The following is a 25,925-nucleotide window of genomic DNA, read 5'->3' as shown; positions in this document are numbered from 1 at the left end:
TCTTCGGACGAACTCAAAATAATGGGCATACGTCCTCCACCCCTCGAGAGTTATCACTGACTCAGCCATGTTTATGCAGCACTGCAGGTGGAGATGTAGTCGCGCAGATTACGTACATATAAACCTACAAAGTACTGATATAGTAAATACAAAAATAATTATTTTTATGTAGTTGTATATTGCAATAATAACGTATGGTTGTCACAAAATCCCACGGCACACCCGGACTTGCCTCACGGCACACCGTTTGGGAACCACTGGACTAGAGCTTTCAAATGTAATGGCTCACTGTTTGGTTTTCTAGTCTTCACATTCACTTGGACTCTGTGGGATGATCTGATTTAACTGTGGCATTGGCCTGGCAACATAAACAAATACATCTCACCACATTGTTAAGGTCCTCAATTCTGATTGGTGCATGCAAATATTTGATATAAACCCTTTTCATCAGTGCCCCACCTATTTCTTCATATTTACAATAGAACAGACACAAACAGGAAGACCTTTTCAGGACCTTTAACATTGTCAGTTGGTGTTCATTCAACAGTGTGGATAAACAGTGAGAATGGGCTGCAAAGCTCCCCCTGTTGTTCTATCAATATCACATTGATTTCTGTCTCTTGCTGTCTTGAACAATTACCATCATTTGTCGTTTTGTATCAGGACAAAACCTAATTTAAAACCCACCAGAGACAAACACACCACAGTGCCCACACAGTTTGAGATTAATAGACAAAAGTGAAAGTAAAATGGAATATGTCTGGGATTATTTTGCCCCTCTATGACTCAAATGTTAAAACCTCTAGTACAGTATCATGGTTGTGTCTGAGTATAATGATAGATCAGTTGGATAACCATCATGATATAAGCACTTTTCACAAAGCACCACATTGTGTTATTTGGCCAATACACTTCTATGTATGTAAAAACATATTTCGGTCTTGTTTAAGTATAAATAAGCCAAGTTATGTAAAGTCACTATTTTTGGAGGGCCTACAAACCTGCACATTGTTTTCAGGGCGTTCTGTCATACTTCAAAGTATTTCCGTGCTGATATCTCTTTGAAGTTCAAGAACCAAAGGGCCCCAGATGATTTTTGTAGAGAAAGACCTTTAAAGGGAGTCTGTTTGAAGACGGTGTCTGCTATGGGAATGTTGAGTGTAAGCAGCCGCAGCAACTCGTACTTCTCTGTCTCCATCAGATTCTTCGCACAGATTATTAGGTGTGCAAAGACCAGAACTGATGTGGAGCCAGAGTGATTAAATCACAAAGTGACCCAAATGAAATAATTGATTGGCCTCACGATCATGATATGTGTGAAATGTGCGCACTTAAGACTCTGACACTGATTTATTAGGATTCTTCTCAAGTTTGCTTGTGAATCACTGATACTTTGTATTGACAACTTCTTAATACAGGGCTGACATTCACACAGGCGGGGGTATTAAAGTTCATTGATCTGATTAGATCAGGTGAGCAAGTGTTGAGAAGAAAATCTACTTAGCAGAGGATTAGAGATGGATAAAAAACAACAAATATATGACTGGACTTGGAATTGTCTACACTACAGCTATGCTAGCAGCTCTAGGGGCCTGTTGGGTTGTGCTTTGAGATGTATGCTAATTTCTGTATGCTAACATGCTCATAATGATAATGCTAAAATGCTTTTTTCACCATCTTAGTTTAGTGTTCTCCCACTATATTTCTCTTAGTACTAAATAAAAAGTTCAGCTAACTGGATTGTCATTAGCTTGATGAGTCAAAAAACAAAGTGTTGATCCAATTAAAATGTTGCCCTAAAGATGCTAGATGAAAAGTTAAAGGGTCACTAAAATGTTTCCAATCCATTCGTTTCCAAGTAATTTCATTCAAAACAAACCTTACGATGGCACCCAGGGTAAAGCCAGGGGATCACCGAAGTCATTATCTACTGAGGACCATAAATGTCCGTACAAACTCTCAAACTGGACTAAAGAAGTTAACCGGCTGACCAACTCAGTCATTTTTGATGAAATTCCTGAACAGGTTCACTCTTCATCAAGCTCCATATGGTGTTAAAATGTTGTTTCACATCTATTGTGCCTCTTTATTTTACTGTACTTATACATTTGCTAAAATTGGCTTCAAGATGCATATTGATGCACATTATAGTCTTAATGATAATCTTTTTGTTATTATTCATTAATTAGATGAATCAAACAACCTGCAGGCCCTTCAAAGTAGTGTAGGAACACTGTTGGGGAGACATCTGCAGCCGTCCCTCTGCCAGCCTGCTCTGCTCTTTGATCCGGCTTCATTATGCAGAGGGAGGCTGACCTATCATGAAAGCTGAGACGTGCTGAGCTCCAGCCTCCCAAACAGTAAACACAGAGATGTACCCAGACAGCTGGTGGAGGGATACAATAGTTAATTAGGGACTCTTCTTTGGGGAAAAATGCTACCACATCCTTTCCTGGTTTACAAACATTTCACAGGCCGATCTTATTCCAAATTAAGCTGCTGTTTGTCTCCTCCCTAATGATAGTTTTCCCTGGAAGCTGTGTACTTTTTATCGGAGCTTCTCAGTTCCCTCCTCACTAATCCCTTCCTCTAATTAACCTCCTGCCTTATTTTATGTTGTTTTTTTACTTGTGAAAATTCAGGCTTGAGGTTTGAATTTCAAATATCTTTACAGTGTTTTTGATAAGGTACATATTGAATGAGGTTGATATTTTCTTATACGTTTTTAAATCAACAATTTAAATATATATAGTTTGGCATGAGTTGAAAGTTTGCTTTGAAGTGAAAAGCACATTCTGGGTATGGCTTTAAAGCCATTTTATAATGTATGGGTATCATTACAGAAGTCGGTTTAAAACAATATTACACTTTGGGCTGACACATATTCTGGGGTAACTCAAGACGAAATTGTAACATTAGAGAGCAGAGGCATTTCTTGCACACTATCTTTTTCGCAAGGCTGAAAAAGGTGATATTGTAAGCAAAACAATATACTCGGAAAGTAAGAACCTTGGGTATTATATTTTTGGCTGTGAAAAGGAAGCACAAAAATAAAACTGCACCATTACTATCTCATTAAAATCCAGCCTCTCTCCAAAAATGGCTTAAGTGTAGAAATTAAACACCCTGTATTCATGAGATAATTTTTCAGCTGACATAAGGAGTGTTAACCGGTGACCCTGTGCTGACTTTTCAAACTAAAGCTGCACGTTGACTCTGGGCTTTATCTCAGATAATTCATTTTTCATAGCTGAACCACCTAATCTGAATATCACCTATTGTACTGTATGTCACCTAGAAAAAAAGAGCTCTCTGCAGGAGTCCAGCTCGAGTACAGCAGTGGTCACCTTCAAATGACAAGGCTCATCTGTTCCCAGCTCACCTAGTATTGAATCAGCATTATTGTATCTCTCTCTCTTCTTTCCCTGGTGTCTCTTTGCTCATAACCTCTGCCTTTTATACCGCACTACTCTCTCCTTCCTCCCGTCTCATCCTCAGATCATTGTTGTCACGTTCCTGCCCTCTCCTCCCCCCCCCCCCCCCCCCCCCCCCCCCCCCCCCCCCATCTCATTCTCAGTGTGTCTGCCGTCTTGTGCCGTGCCGCAGGGCCCCTCTGGCTAATGTAATTTATGCTATCTCCTTTTGCTAGTGTGAGAGGAGAGCGTCCTGAAGCCAACACTCTTCATGCAGAGTGCTCCTGTGGGAGGCTGTGAGCCAGCACCGACTGAGCTCCCCCCCACCCCCCTCCTCTCTTTCACCATCTCCCATGCACACTGCAATGACCATGCATGGGAGGAAGACACTAAATGTGCATAGCTGTTCAGGCTAATTACAGACACCATAAAGCAGCTGTCAGGTGCAAAGACGTATTGCATGTGATGTAAAGACAGGTATCTCTTCTGCAGGTTTTACATGAAAATTTCATTTTAAGTGAAGATTTTTTAATGCAGTGCACTGATGGGAAATGTTTTGCTCACATCTCATGAGACCATCAGGAAACTATTGCTAGTTTACAGCCGCAGTAAACCCTAACACAGGACTTTTGTTGATGTTGACTGCTGCATTTATGTGTGGTTTCAGGACTGCAATCCATTTCTATGACAACAGAGACGGCTTTGGCTGGGGGATTGAAGAGTGCAATGGAGGGTGACGCCATGAGAACCAATCAGGTGAGAGAGCTGTGGAACTCACAGCAGCTGTACATCATTTCACTCAGGACCCTCAATCACTCAGGGCCCGCCGCCATGTTTGATATGCAAGACAGCTAGCCTCCTCTGCATGTGCCAGCAACTAAAACATCTTAGAGCAGCAGATCACACTACGTCATGCATTTAGATGATTTAAATCACTTAAAGACAAGTACACAATGCCCCCTGAGACTCAGAATGTAAATGTTTCAATGGAAGACAAAGCACTGGGATATGAACCTCACACACTTAAAAGAAAGGATTTATCTCCCCTAGGCTGCAGAGGACCAGGGGGACATGGATGATAACTCGGAGAAGACCCCCAGCAAAGCCTCCAGATCCCCCCAGAAGATCAACAAGCGGCCCAAGGCTGTCCCGATTAAAGTCACACTACTGGACGGCTCGGTCTATGAAACTGGGGTTGAGGTATGCTTCTCACTTTCATCAACAATAATTGAGAAAGGGGCTGAATAATCTATGTAATGACTATCATTATGTATAGCCTATTCTTGTGCATTGTTGGATTATTATCAACATTTTGGGTCCGTGTAAATTCATTTTCTGTCACCTGTTATGCTCATTTTCCATTGTAGTATAAGAAAACAATTCAGCTAATTTGAAAAGCAAACACACTATTGCAAATCAGGCATTGCACTTGGCTCAAGTGGAGGGATTAATAAAAGAAAATACAGACTAAATCATTGAAACAGACTTAATGAATATATAATGAAATTGATGAAGCCGGCATCACTCAAAATTCTGCTTTTCTAGGGAGATAAATAGTGGGAGATAAAAACATGTGGAGCAATAAGGAGACTGACATGCCTCAAATAAATACATTAAACAAACTAAAATACTATATTTCCATTACGTTTTCTACATCTGTTTTTTCGTGTCAGAGATTGCCTGGTCTGCCCTACATCTAATATTATATTACCATATAGCTCCTAATGTTTTCATCAAGTGGATGAAAATATGGGTTGAAACTTGAATACTTCACTGATCCAGGAAAATCAATAAAACTTCACTGTCCTGTCTGGCTATCTATTGAAACCCTCACAACCACAGATCTGCTAATTATGTTCTGGGAATAAAATATTAAATATAGGGTGAGAGATCTTCCTTAATGGTCTGTAGGCCTGGGAAAAAACCCCATCAGAATTCAATTCTGCAAAATAGGCAGAAACATAATTAGAAATAATGATTTGAACATTGTGTTTTGCAGTGCTATAAAAAAGCAGTTTCTCTGGCTGCTCAAAAGCACACAGACTTGGTGAGCAGGAAAACAGCATTCATAGAAGCTGATGTACATATCCCTCTTTTGAACAGAGCCCTTGACTCAGCACAGCACACCTCAGTGGGATCTAGTCTCCCTCGGTAATTTGCGTTACTGAGTCAGAAAAGCAGCAGCTCTGTGGCTCTTCTCAGCGAGAGGGCGGGTGGAGTGAGGTAACACAAGCTCTGCATTGTGGGGGATGGAAGACTCAGATGAGCAATCTCCGGCTTCCTTGAATCGTGACTCTGTAACCCTTTTGTGTTTGTAAACAGACGGGCGTAGCTCTGGGTTTATTTGTCTTTCACAATGGCCCACACAATGATTGAACACTGCAGAAAATTCATATGGAGGGAAAAAAGCGAGGGGTGTCAAAGGGGCTGTTCCATATACAGCAGAGAGATCCTGGCCGGGACTTACAGATCACATTAAAGCCAGCTCTGAAACTTAATTTGCGGCTGCCAATGACCGAGTGTGATGCGTGACGGGAATGATCATCTTGGCTCAAACTCATTCATGTCACTATATTCCTTTTATGGCTTACTGCCTCTCACGTGACCTCCCATATTTTTACTTAGGAGAGGAGAAATATGTCACGAGTCCTGACCGGCGCATCACACATTCTCCTTCAACTCATCACACACACACACACACACACACACACACACACACACACACACACACACACACACACACACACACACACACACACACACACACACACACACACACACACACACACACACACACACACACACACACACACACACACACACACACACACACACACACACACACACACACACACACACACACACACACACACACCACACACACACACACACACACACACACACACACACACACACACACACACACACACACACACACACACACACACACACACACACACACACACACACACACACACACACCACACACACACACACACACACACACACACACACACACACACACACACACACACACACACACACACACACACACACACACACACACACACACACACACACACACACACACACACACACACACACACACACACACACACACACACACACACACACACACACACACACACACACACACACACACACACACACACACACACACACACACACACACACACACACACACACTTCCCAACCTTCACGCTTACAATCCCACACAAGCTTACATTTCCCCAAAAACATCTTGAATTAAACTGGCTTATTTTTTGACCCTTCAGATGTTGTTGTAAGGGAGCCTCTGGAGCAGAAATTAAAGAGTTTTCAATTTCTTTACGTTTTGGTATGTTTTTAGGGAAATGTTGTAATATTGCAATGTTGGCCTTAGGTGGGAGCAGAATTTCTATATTTCTACTCGCATTGTTTAAATAAATATATTGAACAACTAAGGATTAATTTGCAGGATTGATTGCTTACTTAGCCCAATATCAGTATATAGCATGAATAATAATCACACATCAGTCATATTTTTTAGGAATAGTCATTTATTAAATATTAATACAATGGTAGTCCCAAAAACAGTTCATGTCGTTGGAAAAGCACAGACGGACATTGCATTTGCTGCATTGCGTGTTTGTGTACCCTTTACTGCAGTGTCTGCAGTGTCCTCTCTTTGTATTCACTGGAAAATGTGCCATTAGGTCCTCGCGTACATCCAGTGGAGGTTGTGATCTCTTGGGCCCTTTCTCATTTCACTAATTTCGACTCCTCGGTCCTCCGGTAGTGACCCGGAAATGGATTTCAGTGCACCATGTTGAAGGACATCTGATTTCTCTAAATACACTTCGAGGACCGAGGATCGAACATCGAGGATACACTGATGGGTCCTCCGCGCCAGTCCGTGGATGTATTTCCGGCAACAGTGCAGTTAAAAGAGTCGTGACGCACGGCCGGATTTATCTCAGCCAATGACAATGGCATGCATCCCCTGGATATTATTTTATTAACTGCTTTCATCGCGACGCAATGTTTACAGTGAGAACAGCTGTGAGATCCGTGCAGAAAACAGAGCAGTGTGTATAATATATATTTAAGCAATAGCTTACGACAGGCCGTGGTATATGGTCATTATATCACAGTTAAGGGTCGACAACCCCCTTAACTGATAGACATCAGACGGCAAAACATATTCAGTTGCCAGTTACTTTGGCATTAGGGCAGGGATATCTAGATATTTTCCAAGGTTTGACATAATGAATTGTGCTATTTTTAAAGCAAGTAACGATGTTTTCAAATCTGTAATTAAAAAGGTCCGCAAAAACGCTATCGAAGCAGTTGCTGCCGTTGCTAGGTAGTTCAAACGGTAACAACGGACTATTTTTGATCTGCCTGTCGGGTGTTTTACCCATAATGAGCGCCTCCCTGCACATTATCCCTTACTTAACTTCGACCTCCGGGGTTGCCTTACTATGAAGGAGTGGATTGAGCAGTGCCTATCTCCAGAAGAAAAATGCACCTAAACGACGACATGCAGAGCTACTTGAAGAGCAGGTAGACCAACTGGAAAAGTACCACCATTCAAAAAGCTTTCTGATGTGGGTCTTGAAACAAAGCAGAGACATTATGACCGTTGGTGGCCACAGGTGCGAAAGCTCTCTCCAGACCTAATAGAAGCCGCATCTCGGGGACCGGAGAAAGTGGAGCAATATTCTCGCCACGCCAAGCAACAGCCTAGAACAACTTCAACCTATACAAGTAACCACGTAAGCCATTCTACTGATGCTGGACAGGTTTTCAGTGGGTGCACAATAAATGGCAACATACACATTAATGTAAATAAATAGCCAAATAATCGATCAACGCTCTCTGTCTAATATGTTCGCTAGCTGTTAGTGTTGTTGCATAGCAACCACCTCGCAATGTTTTGTGCAGAAGGCAACGGAGGGACTATTTTATTTTGATCATCATTATTTACTAATTTACTAAAAACTATTTAAATTAGAGTGTGTATGTTTCTTTCATATTGCCACACTTGGTAACCGTTTGGTGGACTCCCATCACCTGAGGATGGTCTCTTCTGAGCATTCAACGGGCTCCTTGATGTCACTGTCGGGCTGGGCTCCTGTTGCCTGAAGATGGTCGTCCTCTCTTGGGTGTTTTCAGAGGAGTTGTGTTCACCTGATTAGTACAGAATCAATCAAGATACAAGTCAAAGATATTACAGTGAAATATAAAAAAACATTACAAATGGCAAATAGCAGAAATGCATTCTTACCAGGATGAGAGAGGATGCTAGATCTGCCTGAAACTGTCTCCTGTTCACAATCTCCTGCTTTGGCATCTTTAGAGCTTTGCAGTCCCGCTTGTAGAGGAGCCAGGCGTTGATCACAGCAAGGATGATGATGTGCCAGAAGACGTACACGTACCAGCGTCGGGACTTCATGGGGTCATTGGGTTGTTGGTTTTCGTTGTACACGTGGCCACAGGCATCTTCATCTGCCTCTTCGTCACTGATATCTGTCACTTTCCTCTGATTCCATCTCAAACTCACTTTCTCCTTTTTGGATGGCAGCAATCACATCCTGCACACTGAATCGAGGACCTCTCTTTGCTGGGGGAATTCTGAAATGGAAAAAGTAATTAATAAATATGTATCAATAACACATGCTTATTATATTGTAATACATTACATGAAGGAATAGATAGGGTGGTGGAACAAGTGTTCATTCTGTCTGGTTTAGCCCATTATCATACTGAAAGAAATGCATGCACCACCCCCTTCCAGGTGTCCCGATGCAACAAGCATCTGAATCCTATTTACATTGTACACTTGAGTCACAATAGGCAGTATTGCTTAGCCTATTATCATAGGCCCCGGTCGCTCCGGTCCCTCCGGGGATACCACGGAGGGACCGGAGCGCTTCCACGCTGCTGTTTTCGCCTGTCCTTTGCGGCTGTGCTGATTTTGCTCCAGGAACATCGCGGATACTGTGTGCTGGTCTTGGAAAATGGCCCATATCGGGATTCTGCTGTGCCTGTTAACTGTTTTGGACTATGAGAAGATCTCTAGTCATTCTGAGAAGACTACTGGATTCAGGTCTGTTCTGCCACCCGCAGTGGGCATCCCCCATCCCCCCAAAGGTTCGGATGTGTTGCTCAAACAATTACCGGTTGCCTTGTCACATTCAATCTGCTCGACAAAATATGTTTCTCTTTTTTATTTTCCTGCGATGATGGTTCTTCAGGACTGCTTCTTAAGCTCTAATCACACTCTCGCAGACTTTTCCGGTGTTTCTAAATTAGATGACAATGTATTTGTGTCGTTTAAGAGGAAAAGATGCCTGGTTTTGTTGTTGTTATTACTGTCAGGAAATGTACAACCTAACCCTGGTCCGCCCAGTAGTAATAGTCAGATCGCTACTCCTGCTGATTTTAAAGCTAGGTCTGGGTTGGGTTTCATCCACTTGAATGTGCGCTGTCTGTTAGGTAAACTAGATTTTGTCTGTATCTGGGCAAAATCGACTGACGCTGACGTCATTGTCTTATCAGAAACATGGCTAAACAAGTCTATTTTGGCCTCTGACATTGCCTTAAATGGTTTTAATGTGTATCGTACCGACCGGCCTAATAAAGGTGGTGGCGTTGCCATTTATGTTAAGAATAAGTTCAGTGTAACCACATTAGTTTCCAAATCGATCAGTAAGCAATTTGAATTTTTAGCCATAAATATAGAAGTGGCAAAGGGTCAACAGGTCATGGTGGTGAGTAGTTACAGACCCCCCTCAGCTGTCAAAGACTCCTTGTCTTCACTAGCAAATCTTTTATCCCAACTAGAATACAAGGAAATAGTGCTACTTGGAGATTTAAACTGGGACTGGTTAACTGCAGTGTCAGAGGATTTTAAAAACCTTTGTATCTCATTGAATGTTACTCAGATTGTTGACAGTCCTACTCGCCAGGCTTGGAATTTCGTCATTTTAGGGGCAAGGCCATTTGGCCTTCCCGTTCACATTTTTTTTTTTAAGGGCATAAAGGCCACATGACAGGGCACAAAGGCTGTTTGGTTAAATTACGCTGGTCAATCAACATGACTGAAAAGTGTAGCACTAACGTCAACACCAGTCGTTTTACAAACGGCTGAATAGCAATAGTGTTTCTTAAACGTATACGTTAAGTTCAGCCATAAACCACATAAGTCAGTCAGGGGTAGACAGTAAGGGTACAATTGTATTGCCACTGGCCCCACCATTGTAACCACTGGCCCGGAGCATTCGTCCACCAAAAAAAAATCGACTAATAATGAAGAAAATTAACACATTTGTTGCAATAATTTATGCACTAACTACATTACTACTTGTACTACAACATTTTAATCATCAGTTCTTCCTCATTTTCCTCAATTGTTCATATTTGGTTTATTAAAATAATGATATTGTGGTCATTGTTAAAAAATGTCTGCTATGAGTATTATTATTTGTATAATGCACTTTCTGCCTTCCTGTCATTAGGAGTTAGACATGTAATGGCTATGTAATTGATTTGATTAGAACCTTCATTATCCTAAACTGCTGGGACATTTCGCCACTACCTTTTATATTGTCTACTCTTCACTTACTTGTCAGCATAGGTCGGCATTGATGTACAGAGCCGACAGAAGACCTTGGTTATACTGGCATCATATTGAGAGGTGCAGTGACGCGTCCTGAAACCAGGAAGTAAGCGGCTGGTTCCCTCCACAAAAAGCAATGGAATTTCTCCACAGTGTTTTGGAAAATAGCTGGAAATAAGGTCTGTGGAAAACAAACCTGTTTGATAAATGCACGTTTTGTTCAGCCGGATAATCTCCACATGTCTACCCTACTTTTATAATTTTCGAATCATAAATCTAATCGATAGATTATAAAAGGGTTTTAGGACGCGGCACTGCAGCCAACTCCCTGTCACTCCTTTAACTCCTCCGGTGACTTTCGTTTATTAGACGATTGTTTTTTTCCGGCGCTTAATTGGCCGGTTACCGCTCGTATTAAAAACATTTTTGGCGAATGGTTATGTGGCGCGATAGTCTGTAGTGAAGAAGGAGCGCCCTCCCGCTCACGGGAGCCTGCTCGCGCTGTGCGCCGCTGTTTGCTGCGGAGCACAACGCGAGCAGCAAAACGCTATGTTGTAGCGTTGATAAACGAAACAATTTAACTAAATTGCTAGTCAAAATACCAATACCACAGGACATTTTTTTTTTACTTTTGACAGGGGCACAAAGGCCACTTTGGCCGTGAATTGCATTTTTTTTAACAGGGCATCACGGCCAAAGTGCGGGGCAACGACGGCCATGGCCATGTCAACTGATAATGTCAGCAATAGCTAAGACTTCCCATTCCTTAAGACAGATAACAGACTTAGGCTTCGTCGTAAATGTCAACAGGCCGAAAGGTGAAATATCAAAATTATTCCCTTACATATGTAATATTGCAACTAAGACATAAGCTGCTAAAAATTAAATTTGATGAATGTATTCCACAATAACAAATTATGTACATGTTCTAGACATTGTAATAATCACAAAAAAAATAGTTTGAGGCATTTAACTTACTTGAATCTGACGAATCCAGTCCAATAAAACAAAGAGATGTTACTCGTTTTAAGATTCGGAAATATTGTGAGTGTATGGCCAGAGGGCAGGACCTATAAACACATTTACTATCCAATAGCATTGTGAGGCTAAAAGGGACCTTTTGACTATGTAAATGTAGTCTTTAAAAAAACAAAACATTTACTAACAAAACTAGGGCCACCAGGGTGGGTGGAGAGGGCCTGGAGGATGGGTTTTTGGGCTGACAGCCAGCGGCGGACTGGGGGGAAAAAGTGGCCCGGGGATTAATTGACAGACAGGCCCACTTAATGCGCGGCATGTATCGGCCAGCCGGCGACGAAAGTATGTTACTTAACAAAAAACCCTATGCATTTTATGTTATTTTGGACAATTATTCATATAGTAATCACATTGAGCCCTTGAGTTGCCTAGAGCAAAAATAGTTACGGCATATATTTAGTGATTTTAATGTTAACAGATCATTGATGCAATAACATTTTGACCCAATTTGCCTGACATGACACATGGAATAAAACATGGGCGACGTACGAAGCATCCTCAATGTGAGACAATTTAACAGGGGGTGTGGGCAGGTGGTGGACCTCACCTCCTCTAGGGGGGTCCGGGGGCAAGCTCCCCCGGGAAGATTTTTTTTTAAATATTGAAGTTAAATGCATCAATCTGGTCCATTTTGAGAGCAAAATTAGGGACTAAATCTATGGCAGTCAGTAGGGGCTTGGACTGTGAGCCGTAGGGTCGCCGGTTCAAGTCCCCGACCAGACCTATTTGGAGTGTAGACTTCTACTTGGAGAGGTCCCAGTTCACCTCCTGCCCTGCCGTGGTGCCCTTGAGCAAGGCACCAGACAAGGCTGTACCTTTAGTAATGAATATTACATGTTGTGAGGAAATCTTTCCACCAATAATTCCAATAAGTAATCCAAAATGTATTCACTTCACTTTACGAAAGTAACTGTAATCAGATTACTCATTTTTCAAATGTAACACGAGCTGAATACAGTTACTTGATTTTTGTATTCTGATTATGTAACGCCGTTACATGTATTCCGTTACAACCCAACCCTGGCCACACCCCACTGGGCTGGGCTGGGCCGGAACACTTACAAATGTGGGCCGGTAGGATTTAGGTAAGCAAAAAAAAAAAGGGAGTGGCCGGAACACTTACAAATGTGGGCCGGTAGGATTTAGGCAAAAAAAAAAGATTTTCTTTTAAAAACTTTTTTTAAACTTTTTTTTTTTTGTGGCCCTCCGGCCCACCGGGGAAACTCCCGGTATTCCCAATGGCCAGTCCGCCCCTGCTGACAGCCCAGGAGCACAGCGGAGGACCCGGAAGGGATCTCGGGCGGACGGCCCGGGGGCAAGGCAGAAGCCGAGAAGGGGGACTCGGGCGGACGGCCCGGGGGCAAGGCAGAGTCCATGGTGGGGCGAAGGCCACAGCGGGCGAACTCAGGGGGCCGAGCATGAGGGCGAAGGCAGCGGCAGGAAGAGTCAGGGGGCTGGGCTCGAGGGTGAAGACCGCGGCTCTCAGAGGGCCGGGCTCGTAGGCGAAGACCGCGGCTCTCAGGGGGCCAGGCTCGAGGGCGAAGACCGCGGCTCTCAGGGGGCCGGGCTCGAGGGCGAAGACCGCGGCTCTCAGGGGGCCGGGCTCTCAGGGGGCCGGGCTCTCAGGGGGCGAAGACCGCGGCTCTCAGGGGGCCGGGCTCGAGGACGAAGACCAGACAGCTCCGGAGGCCGGGCAGGAAAGCGCTGACGGGGCAGGACCCGGTGACGGCCGGGCAGGACCCGTGTCGGCCGGACAGGAACCGGAGCCGGTGGGACAGGCTTCGGCAGGATCCCCCACGGAAGAGGACCAGGAGTTGGCAGGACCCCCGGCGAGACAGGTGATGGCGGGACCTCCAACGGAACAAGACATGGGATTGGCAGGACCCCCGGCAGAAGAGTCGTCGGCGTGACCCCCAACGGGACAGGACACAGGGTTGGCAGGACCCCCGGCAGGAGAGTAGTCGGCGGGACCCCCAACGAGACAGGACACAGGATTGGCAGGACCCGCGGCAGGAGAGTAGTCGGCGGGACCTCCAACGGCACAGGACATAGGGTTGGCAGGACCCCCGGCAGAAGAGTAGTCGGCGGGACCTCCAACGGCACAGGACATAGGGTTGGCAGGACCCCCGGCAGAAGAGTAGTTGGCGGGACCCCCAATGGGACAGGGCACAGGGAGCTAGCGTCGGCCGGTACGCCGACAGGACACGGGGAGCTGGCGTCGGCCGGAGACGAGGGGCTGGGGTCGAAACCATGGCTGCTGGGGCCAGGACTGAGGCCGGAACCATGGCTGCTGGGGCTGGAACCATGGCTGCTGGGGCCTGTACTGGGGCCGGAACCATGGCTGCTGGGGCTGGAACCATGGCTGCTGGGGCCTGTACTGGGGCCGGAACCATGGCTGCTAGGGCCGGAACCATGGCTGCTGGGGCCAGAACTGGGGCCGGAACCATGGCTGCTGGGGCCAGAACTGGGGCTGGAACCATGGCTGCTGGGGCCTGCACTGGAGCCCAAAGCATGGCTTCTGTGGCTAGGGCTGCTAGCCTGGACCTGCGACTCCTTCTCTTATGAGTCTTTTGGAGGCTCTGTGGACCTCCAAAAGCCAGACGAGTTCCAGAGAACGGCTCTTGGACAGGAGCAGGAACTGGGGCAGAAGCAAGGGTTGACTCCAGACGGAACACACCGAGGCGTATGGTGTCAGGTTGGGAATTGGGAGGCAGGGAGCTAGCATGCCTGGGGCTAGCAGGCCGGGAATCACACACCGAGAGGAAGTCCAAAATCCAGCCAGGTAAGAATTTAACTAAACCTGGTTTCTCTATAGCCCTCTGGTGCGCCTCAGCCAGAGCAGCCTCTCGCTGCAGAACTCCGGACGCTCCCTCCATCGATCAGAGCAGTAAGCCAGAGAAAAGGAAAAATCCAATAATTCCTGCTCAAATGGATCTGCTGGGCCCATCCTTGGTTGGTTCGTACTGTTACGGTAAGTGAAGCAAGCAGGACCCAAATGCAGATAACGCTGAAAAAAGCCTTTATTTCAAGGATAAAATAAAAATAACTTGGATAAAACAGAACTCTCACCGGTGAACTTATTCACAAACAAAAGACGAACCAACACTGAACACAGGACGAGACCAGACTAAATACAGGGAGGGGTAATCACAAGACGAGAAACAGCCGGGCAGGGGAGGAGAAACACAAGGGCGACAGGTGAACACAATCAGACAATTAGACACACCAGGGAAACTAACGACAGGGGAAAAACACAGGAAGAAGGACCAGACAATATACAAGGAGGAAAATACCCATAACCAGACATACAAAACTACAAACGTGACATAACATGAGAATCCTGACAATTGGAGCCAATTGGAGCGACAACAAAATCTCATCAGCAGCTCCTGAATTGGTTGCCATGCTTGGGAGATCACCTGAGATGTGTTACAATTTCATTTTGTAAGAAAATCAAATGTATGCGCCGCTCCCAAAATAAAAAAAATACTGACTGCATCCTCTGCCTGTTAATCAGCATTATTATGTCACTGCTTCGCCCATACAGCCTCATTGCAGCAGGGTATAAGTTATTATTAATTTGATTGAGAGACAGATGGCATTATATTGGTTAATTTATACGTCTCTCCTAACTATTTTAAATATGCTTTCTCTACTGCTCAAGAGCTGAACAAAGCTCTGTCGGGGCCTTGTATTAACCGGAGAGAGAGAGGGCACATGCACATACAGAAGGGACCTATTACTTCTGTTTCCATGGTAACAGCTGCTTGGTTGCTTTGTCGCCATAGGAGCCAGGTTTCCCTAGGAGACGAATCTGGCGTGTGTTCCTGTGTGTGTGTGTGTCTCTGGTGTGCATGTGTGTGGAGATAGCATTTTGCCGAGGCAGTGTGTGTATCCCACAGTGGGCTTGTTTCCTCCCTGAAGGGCTAAAGAGAAAATAGGTGTGGTCTGCTGAAACGCCACTGATGCCAATGCATTTCCTCCCCTTATACAGGCATAGAGAGGGACTGTGGCTCCAGGGGGGGGGGGGGCAGACTGGAAGCTTCTCCCAGACCACCGTTGGGGCGAATTTCTATGTCACAGATTTTCACTCCTCTGTGTTATAAAATATGAATAAAACAAAAACTAATTGTCTAGTAGGTCAAATGATTATAAATACATATAAGCAACCAAATAATTATATATTGAATACAACAGAATACATTTTTTATTATTATTATTGCTTCAAAGAGGATCTTTTTGGTGGTATTTTGCAAATACTGTAGATTTAGACAAAAAAATACAAGAAGAGAAAGAAGGCTAACGATACCCTGATGAACTGGTTAATGGTTGTCCCATTCCTTGGATTTGCATTCATTGGTGTCAATCTATTCCCTTAATAGATGCTTTCTGGCACACACAGTGCCATACATTACAGTATGCATACTGTAACATGTTTCATTTTGTCTGGATCAATTGAAAACGGAAAGAATGGGCCCTAATAAACCTGAACGCATCCCATTTCCCCCTGATAATGCTACACTGTGAAAAACAAATCTCTGTTGAAATTGTCAAGAGGAGAGCTAGTTATGTTAGATGTTTTGTCTTGTTTGGCTAAAACACTAATAATCTCCAATGAAAACAGAGATTCCTTTGTGATGAGTACATGCTCTATTCAGTTAAAGTAAATATTGTAAAATCGTATCAATTCCAATCGCCCTTCGACTGAGAGCGATAAAGGGAGTTATGCTGCATGTGTCTTCTGACATCTTCAATAAACTTGCATTATTACACTCTGTCCTCTTCTTTTTGTCTTCCACAGTACTTGATGTTCATACAACCTGAACCTGCACTGTCACCTGCCAACTCGCTGTGTGTTCTTACATGTTTGTGTGCTTGTGTGTGTGTGTGTGTGTGTGTGTGTGTGTGTGTGTGTGTGTGTGTGTGTGTGTGTGTGTGTGTGTGTGTGTGTGTGTGTGTAACAGAAATTTGCCAAGGGCCAGACCCTGCTGGACATGGTGTGTGGCCATCTGAACCTGCTGGAGAGGGACTACTTTGGCCTGAATTTCCAGGACACCGACAACGCCAAGGTCAGACACAAAGAAACACACACATGCATGAAGATATCTTACTTCAGGGAGTTATCTTCAAATCAAATCAAATCAAGTTTTATTTATATAGCACATTTATAAACGATTTTTGGTCGAGCCAAAGTGCTGTACATATACTAAAAATAGCGTACAGTAGAGACACTTTACAGCAAATACAACAGCACAGATTGTTCAGAATATCAGTATGAGCATCAATTAGACATTGGAAACGGCTACGATTCAACTGGAGAAAAGTCCAAAATAGTTTTCCAAATGTGGTTTATGAGAGACCGCACAAACGCAAAAATATGAGGTGCATAATACAGGCAGTGGGTGTTTGTTATGTGCCTAGATTTATATATTATTTAATGATTGTTCATTACGTTTTTATTCATCAAATAAAATAAAATCTGTCATGTGGTCACATTTCCAATCAATTATGCTTCGTAGCTCTTTGTGGCTTTGAAGCTCAAATGACATGTTTAGTAGCAAAGCCTTCAGAATTCTTAGTTGTGGTAAAAGTGGTACATTTGTATTTGTTAACAATGTGTTGCTTGATCCAAAAGGATTTGCAAGCGCTTGGTAGCTCTCGCCTTTTTAATGTTTACCATTGTCTCAAATGCAACAGAGAACTTCAGTTCTAATCCTCTTTTTAGAAGTTCTTCTGTTCTGTGTTCATTGTTGTTAGAGGGTCATTAAGGTTCTTCTGTGTTATAAAGCTTGGTATAGTCCAAGTCCAGATGTATGAGTTGACAAAGCACTTGGCATGTTTCTTAATAGCTGCTTTTATTCGATTATTTTCCTTTTTGGGGGATTTTGTCACTGATATCAGAGCAAATGTCAACGAGCCTTTCAGCCAAGCCTCCCATTTAGTCATCCTGTTTTTTTACATGCCATAAAGCAGTGAGTCCGCAGTTGCCCTTTCAGCCGTATTCAACCACTTGCGGCCTGAGAGTGGCATACATGGCCTTTAACCTTTTAAAATGTGATTAGACAGTATGGCCTTTTACAAATGGCAAACTGGGTCTACAGTGCAGCATGAAAGCTCTAGTGATATTCAGCATAGGAGCTGGACTCAACTGGCATTTATAGCCCTAATATTGATGCTTTCAGTGTTTAAGAAGCCTGGTAGTCTTATTATATTTGGCTTTCAACTAGGGAGCATATTAAAAAAGGGAAGAGCAGCCAGTGAGGTAAAGTTCTTAAAAACGCTCTTTAAAAAGTGTGAATGGGGTTTTTACGATTTTGCCAATTGACATTTTGTAAAGGATATTGTCTCTTTCTTTCTTCATCAGCATTGGCTGGATCCCTCTAAAGAGATTAAGAAGCAAATTCGGGGTAAGTGCATCAAACACACACACAGTCAGACAAATCCACACACATATGGCAATTCTTTACAAAACAACTTTTCTGCTGGTCCGCAGTTGGTTCCTGGAGCTTTGGATTTTCTGTCAAGTTCTACCCTCCAGACCCGTCTGTGCTCATGGAAGACATCACTAGGTAAGTGTTAATACAACAACAAAGCTTACAATTGTCTGAAGCTAATATGACGAGTTGCCTTGGGGATATTTTCATTTAGGCAGGATTTATAGAAAAGAGGTCTCTTCTCGTTCAGCTAAGTTAGTGCAATAATGGCTATTCGTTGCATAAAGACAAAATTAAAAGCTCTCAAAACAACAATCCCTAAACAGCCAATGTACACAAATATTGACTACAGAATGGTGGTTATAATGAGAAAATAAAAGATCAGCATCAAAGTCAGGTAAAACTGTGATTGCTATAGAATGTTTGCCAGTAGTGGTTGCTCAACCCTGTCTCCTAAAAATTACGTTCCCACAGAACTAAACTGCATTCTCAATTACGTTTAACAAGAAACGTATTTTCTCCCACGTTACGTTCGTTATGAACGTATCTCAAATACGTTTATTTTCTACATATCTTCTAGAAGCATATTTTCTCCCACGTTACGTTTCTTATGAACGTATCTTAAATACGTTTATTTTCTACATATCTTTGCCATTTATTGTCTTGCTTATAATAATGATAATAGTCATTTATAAATATCATTTTAGAGCACACATTTTAAATCAGTAGGCGAGGCTGTAATTTTGCCAGCTGTTACTCTCATGAGCGAGGCAGAAAATAATAGTTCTCATTCATAACACTCCGTTCGATGTCTCACTATGGGATGCGCCTCATCGCGGAGCAAACAGAAGCATCAATCTCATTACGCCAATCCTGATTGGCTGGTGATCTTGACGTCAGCGTCAGGGGAAATCACCCCCTATAAGTAGCCTGCGCCACGACGCATGCGTCATTCAAACACCTCTTCTCGCTTCAGAGCACATCTCTACAGTAGCCGGGCAAGCTTCACTGTCCACAGACTGAACCCAAATACCCATTTCGGTCGACGGGCGCTCACCGGCTACTCCTTCTGCTTCGCAGGAAGACGGTAGTACTAACGCCAGTTAGTATTAAAATCGACCTCGCCCTTCTCTTCCCCGGAAAGTAAGGTAGGTCCGATTTGTTAAGCTAGCAGCACACCTGTTGCTAGCTCGCTCCCTCGCTACCGACACCACGGTAGCGAGGAAGTTTTTTCTTTTCTCTCCTCCACGGAGGGGAAAAGGATTAAAAAGGAGCATACTGCCACACCAGTCAGTATTCTCCGGGAATAAAAGACCCACACCGTCCTTTTTCTCCGGATTAAGGACAAGGTGGTAATACCTTTTTCTCCCGTCCCACCTGTCGAGAGCGGGCCCTCTCCACGCCACGAGGCGACCAAGATGGACGCCCCTCTCCCTCACACCAGAGGAGTCAGGGACTCGGGGGCTCGACTCTGCGGCTGCGGGTTGAAGATCTCGGGCACAGACGCACACCAGGTCTGTTCGTCCTGCCTCGGGCTGGAACACGCCCGAGGCGCGATCGACAACCCCGGCTCATGCGGACATTGTGTCCGCTTCACCGTTAAGAGCCTCCGCCGACGGTTAGCAAGACAAGCTAGCCTGTCGGAACAGGACTCCCCCATGTCCATGGACCCGCCGACCGGCAGTCAAGATACGGGGGCGTCCGCCACAGAGAGTGAACCCCTCTCCGTGTCGGTCTGGGGCTCATTATCCGCTATGGCCACAGAACCGGAATCCCGCGCCCTGTCAGGCCGGGACCCGGTGACGACAAGACCCGCAGGAACAGATTCCCGTGCTTTACCAAGCTGGGGCTCCCGGTTAGACCTCACCATGGTCTCACCCGCGGAGGATGTCCTCGAGCTGGACTACGAGGAGGACGAAGAGGAGGACGTCCTGGCGTTCCTCCTGTCCGAATCGGATAAACAGGAAGAGGAGACCTTCATGTCACCGGCTAAGGCAAGTGCTGCTCTCCCGGGCGATAGCGCACCAGCTTCGCCCGGTCTGAGCATGGACCTGCAGGCCGTGTGCAAACGCCTGCTCCGCATGCCGCCCATGGAACCGCTGGTAGCGGCTCACCTTCTACCAAAAGTGGGCCCGTCACCAAGCAGGAACCCCACGCTGCCACTAAAGTTGGACCGTTTTCAGTCAGCAATGACTGAAAAGTCCTACAAAGCTGCAGCGTTGTCCGCCAGGGCCTTGAATGTGTCCTCGCTGCTAACCGCCTACCAAGCGGAGCTCTGCGAGGACCTGTCGGGTAACCCGGGGGCAGCCACTCTGGACGAGATGGCAGCAGACACGGACATTTGTCTCTGTGTCCAACGTTGCGCCGTCCAGGCCACGGGCAAGGTAATGGGGATCATGGTTGTGCAGGAAAGAGCGAGATGGCTCAACCTCACCACTCTCCCAGACCGGGAAAAGGAGGATGTGCTGGATATGCCCATCGTTCCCGAGGGAATTTTCGGCTCCGCTCTCGCCTCCATGCAAAGGAGGAGTGAGACGAAAAAGAGGGAGGACGAGGCACTCCACCTCTGCCTCCCTCGAAGGGTCCAGCCGCTGCTTTCGTAGCAGCAGTCCTCTGCCCAGGCTGCCTCAAACTCTGCTCGGTTTAAAGCACCGAAGACGCAGAGGCCGCAGCCCACCCCGAGTTCCCAGCCCAGGCTGGAGACAAGGGCAAGCTGGCCTAGAAATTCTCCGGTTCCGGCTGTAGCTCAGGCTCAGCCAACCCAGAATTTCGGCCAGCAGTTGAGGAAGAAGAAGCGAGCGGCGTGACAGCCCCTCCTTCTTCCCTCTGTGAATGTGTTCCCGCCGCCTCGAGAGATGCCTAAACACCATCCTCAAGTCCGCACAAACACATGTCACACATTGGTTGATCCTTCTGTCATAAAACATTTGCAGCTGACGCATCCAGGCTTCAGGCCGAGGGCGCAGCTCAAAATAATGAAAAGAAAATCAATATAGCCAATAAACAGCCCGTCAATTGTTCCCCTTCTGAGAGCAGCGACGGCATCTCTCAAAAGGCGGATTACTGACGGGTCTGTGAAGGCACCACCGTCACGCGCATGCGCAGTGCCGGCTGGGGTCGTGAAGGCACCACCGTCACGCGCATGCGCTGTGCCGGCTGGGGTCGTGAAGGCACCACCGTCACGCGCATGCGCAGTGCCGGCTGGAGCCGTAAGCGTGACATCTCAGCTGGCTCTAAGGAGCATACAGCAGGAGATACTCATGACATCTGCCTGGGCTTCTCAAAACAGTTACACATTATCTGTTTTCACAAGCCCAGAGAGAGTCAACCCATATTCTGGAGAGAGAGCTTCTCTCTCTCCTAGAAAGAGGGGTTTTATCTATAATGCCCGCCGAGCAGAGTCAGATTACACAGACAAATGTCCTCGTAAAGCACCCGCTCAACATGGGTCTCATAATAAAACTAAACCCCGCGCGCCACGGCGTGTGGAGAGTATTGGTTATTATGTAATGCGTAGTGGCACGACACCCGACTTTTCTAGTACGGGACGCGCCTACGGGTGCTGTCCTTTCACGGAAGGTGGTCACCACGGACGCATGTCAGACAGGCTGATAGGGTATTTACGAAGGTTGCCCGGTGAGAGGTCTCTAGAGCAGAGACCTCCAGCGGGCGCACGTAAATCACCCGGAGCTTTTAGCGGTGGTCCCCACCCTAAAACGCTTCCTGCCTTCTCTCAGAGGACACCATGTCCTCGTGAGGACAGACAACACGATATCGTGTATGAACCGCCAAGGGAGGTTGCGTTGTCTCCAGTCACACACACTGGCACACAAACTGATCCCTTGGAGCGGCAGACGTCTCCTCTCTCTGAGAGCGACACAGGTACCGGGAGTTATGCACCTCGGGACAGAACTACTGTCCAGAGGTGCACCACTCTATGCAGACTGGACTCCACATCTAAGGATCGTGAGTCCGCTGTGGGTGCATTACGGCAGAGCCGCGTTAAATCTGTTCGCATAAAGAAAAAATGCTCAATGACAGCTGTTCTCTTTAATGCACGATTTAAACGCACTGTTAGGCGGGGACGCACTCGTACACGATTGACCTCCGGGTCCTCTGTACGCGTTCCCACCCTTGACTCTGTTACCCCCAACTCTGGCCAGAGTGAAGGAGCAACGCCACACACTTATCCTGATCGTTCCGCCCTAGCCTGCAACGTACGGGCTGGCAGAGATATATCAATATCATATATTGTGCGGGCAGCCATGGCAGCCCCCACCACGCAGGGACAGATTGTCTCAGGCGGGGGGGCCTGACCCGTGAGTGGTACAATCTGAATACAGTGGGACTCCCTCAGAAAGTGATAAACACTATTCAGAGTGCGAGAGCTTCCTCCACCAGGTCTCTGTACGACTGTAAGTGGAGGGTGTTTGAGGAGTGGTGCCTTCAAGAAGGACACATCTCTTTTCAATGTCCTGTCGGGTGATTTTATCATTTCTACAGGACTTGATCGATAAACACAGAGCTTTCTTCACGATCAAAGTGTACCTGGCTGCTATTGCTGCATGCCATGTGGGCTTTGAGGGTAAGACAGCTAGCCAACATCCTTTGGTCTGTCGTTTTATGAAGGGAGCTCGCAGGCTCCTCCCTGTCTCTAGGTCGCTGGTGCCCTTATGGGATCTGGCAGTGGGTTTAAATGGGCTCAGAATGACCCCATTTGAACCCCTGGAAGGAGCTGACATGAAATATCTGTCACTCAAGACAGTGCTGTTACTGGCCCTGGCATCCGCCAAGCGGGTCAGCGATATTCATGCAATGTCTGTACATCCCTCATGCACTCAGTTCGCCCCAGGGCAAACGAGAGTGTTGCTGAAGCCCAACCCCGCCTTTACACCAAAGGTGGTTGGTTCGTGTACCCCAATTGACATTGAGGCATTTCCTCCGCCGCTGGTTTCCTCTGGGGAGCAGCAGCAAGATCTGTTGTGTCCATTCCGGGCTTTACACACATATATGGACAGATCAAAGGAGCTTCGTCTTAATGACCAACTCTTCGTGTCCTGGGCTAACCCTCACAAGGGCAAGCCCGTTACTAAGCAACGGCTCTCCCACTGGATTGTGGAGGCAATTGTTTTGGCCTATACGAGTCAGAATTTGCAAGCACCTTCGGGTCTGCGGGCTCACTCGACTCGGGGCCTGGCTACATCCTGGGCTTTGTTCAAGGGTGTTTCCATCCAAGACATCTGTGCAGCGGCGAGCTGGTCCTCGCCGCTCACTTTTGTCCGCTTTTACAGGCTAGATGTCTCCGCTCCAAGCGTGGCCCGAGCAGTGCTGGGCACCTTGTTGAGTCTGGACTCTACCTGTTAAATTCTGGTTGATCGGTGATTTTCGAGATAAGCTCGTCTGGCAATACGGGAGCTACAATTTCCCATAGTGAGACATCGAACGGAGTGTTATGAATGAGAACTATAGGTTACTTACGTAACCCCAGGACTCAGAGTAACATGAAGTGAGGTGTCTCACCAGACGGCCCTCCTTGCTATGGTGAAGCGAGAAGAGGTGCTTATTTTGAATGACGCATGCGTCGTGGCGCAGGCTAATTATAGGGGGTGATTTCCCCTGACGCTGACGTCAAGATCACCAGCCAATCAGGATTGGCGTAATGAGATTGATGCTTCTGTTTGCTCCGCGATGAGGCGCATTCCATAGTGAGACATCTCACTTCATGTTACTCTGAGAACTGGGGTTACGTAAGTAACCTATAGTTTTTAACATGCCAAAAAGCCGGCTCGTTTATTATTACGTGTTTCTGTACTTCCTCTAAGAAGAAAGGACAGTAACAGAAGATCTCTGTGATGCCAGATGTGGTGTTGTTAATGCGATATGATATCCAAAAAACATTTCAGTTTAGGATGGCCGAAGACACTACACTACCCATAATCCCCAGCTATCGTTTGGGACTACAGTCCCGTTGACAAACCCCGTGATTAATCTTCAAGCTCTGGGATTGGATGTTGGAGTGGCAGTGCGCCAAGGTTACGCCGAGCGTCAAGCTCTTTGAAATGGAACGAAACCACGGCAGACTATTCAAAACTGGACTCGAACGCCCCCCAAGAACTACACATGCTGGCTATTGTGTTTCGCAACATGTTCTCTCTGGCACGTCTCTGGGAATTGTAGTTTTAAAAGACGTTTTCATTTTTCCAAAAATTAGAAGTTGACAGTATTAAACTGTGTACAGCCCTGTAGTGTTAATTTCGTTGACTATGACGAAATATGTTCGTCCACGACCTTTTTTTCCATGACGAAAACGAGACGATGACGAGACGGCACAGACGGCAGTAAACAATAACTGTAACGAAATCATCATGCAATATCGTTGAGGAGAAGTGACGAGACGAAAATGTAGTTTACTAAATAAAAACTATGCCAAAATCTCTCTTTACTTTCGTTGACGAAAAATGAGGAGACGAAATATTATCAAAGATAACGTTACATCTCTGATAGTCAGTTTTTCTCCCAGCAGTTCCATTTCCTGTGCTGCGGCTGGGCAGCAGCTGTGTGTCTGTGCTGCGTGCGGCGGTAGATTTGAATTACACCGGGCAGTGGCACACTGTGAACTATCAGGAAGACTCGGGTCTAACTCATGGTCTAACTAACCTTATTTAACAGAAAATAAAATGGCAACAACTGGGCTTGGGAGCAGTGGTCGCACTCGCGTTTACCGAATACCCCCCCGTCAGCGCGAGTGAGTGATAAATTGTGCACTCGACGGGTAATAATGGATTATCACGGAAATGTTACGATCCTGTCCGTCAAAATGACTGACAACGAAAAAGTCTAAAGCCACCACTGCTTGGGAGAAAGAAACAATGTGATATTTGGGCCCATTTTTGCTACAATGAGGCGGAGAAAAAAAGCGAATGCATTGTTTCATCAGAAGGGAAGCAATGTGGCCATAACACAGGTAAAAACACCACAAACCTGACCAGATACTCTCTGTGTAGCTCCCTCCAGTAAATGACACGAGGCTGAGGTCTTGATTAAATACGGGGTTTATTCTTGTGGGACCTATTCCAACCCGTGAGAACTGGGTTATAAGACAGAAAAATATAAAAGGTAAACAACAAATAAATATGTAATATATGCATATGTCATCACTGTTAATGCCGCCAATTAACGGCGCACATATCCCACACAGCAAGTAGCACAAGCTAACAATAGCATGTAGCACAAGCTAGCGCATAGCATACACAAACCTGCAGCTCAACCGCACACAATTACACAAACAACCAGCACGAAAACGTACCTCGTAGGCTGCTAGTCACCTAGAGGGGCTGATAACTTTATATGAATTTTCCCTTGGTTTCCTTAGTATTCATTTAACGTCCTGCGTTGCTCTGCCGTTGCAACTATCCA

The 25,925-nt window shown here is 45.7% G+C and overlaps 1 protein-coding gene across 5 annotated transcripts in view; it reads left to right on the top strand.

Moving 5' to 3' along the window:
• Positions 1–25,925, top strand: part of LOC117449929 (band 4.1-like protein 1) — an 87,850-nt gene that overhangs the window by 27,328 nt on the left and 34,597 nt on the right. For 4 of the 5 annotated variants that reach the window (XM_034087866.1, XM_034087865.1, XM_034087862.1 and 1 more), the window contains exons 2-6: positions 4,081–4,169; positions 4,464–4,613; positions 17,040–17,144; positions 18,440–18,482; positions 18,569–18,644. In XM_034087866.1, coding sequence (XP_033943757.1) covers positions 4,098–4,169; positions 4,464–4,613; positions 17,040–17,144; positions 18,440–18,482; positions 18,569–18,644 — 446 coding nt within the window. In that variant the 5' untranslated portion in view covers positions 4,081–4,097. The remainder of the gene's footprint in view (positions 1–4,080; positions 4,170–4,463; positions 4,614–17,039; positions 17,145–18,439; positions 18,483–18,568; positions 18,645–25,925) is intronic. The other variant, XM_034087861.2, reaches the window with a different exon arrangement.

This window comes from Pseudochaenichthys georgianus, chromosome 7 (assembly GCF_902827115.2).
Source record: "Pseudochaenichthys georgianus chromosome 7, fPseGeo1.2, whole genome shotgun sequence".
NCBI lineage: Eukaryota > Metazoa > Chordata > Actinopteri > Perciformes > Channichthyidae > Pseudochaenichthys > Pseudochaenichthys georgianus.
The sequence above is the reverse complement of the archived record's forward strand: the minus strand, read 5'-3'. Positions and strand labels throughout refer to the sequence as shown.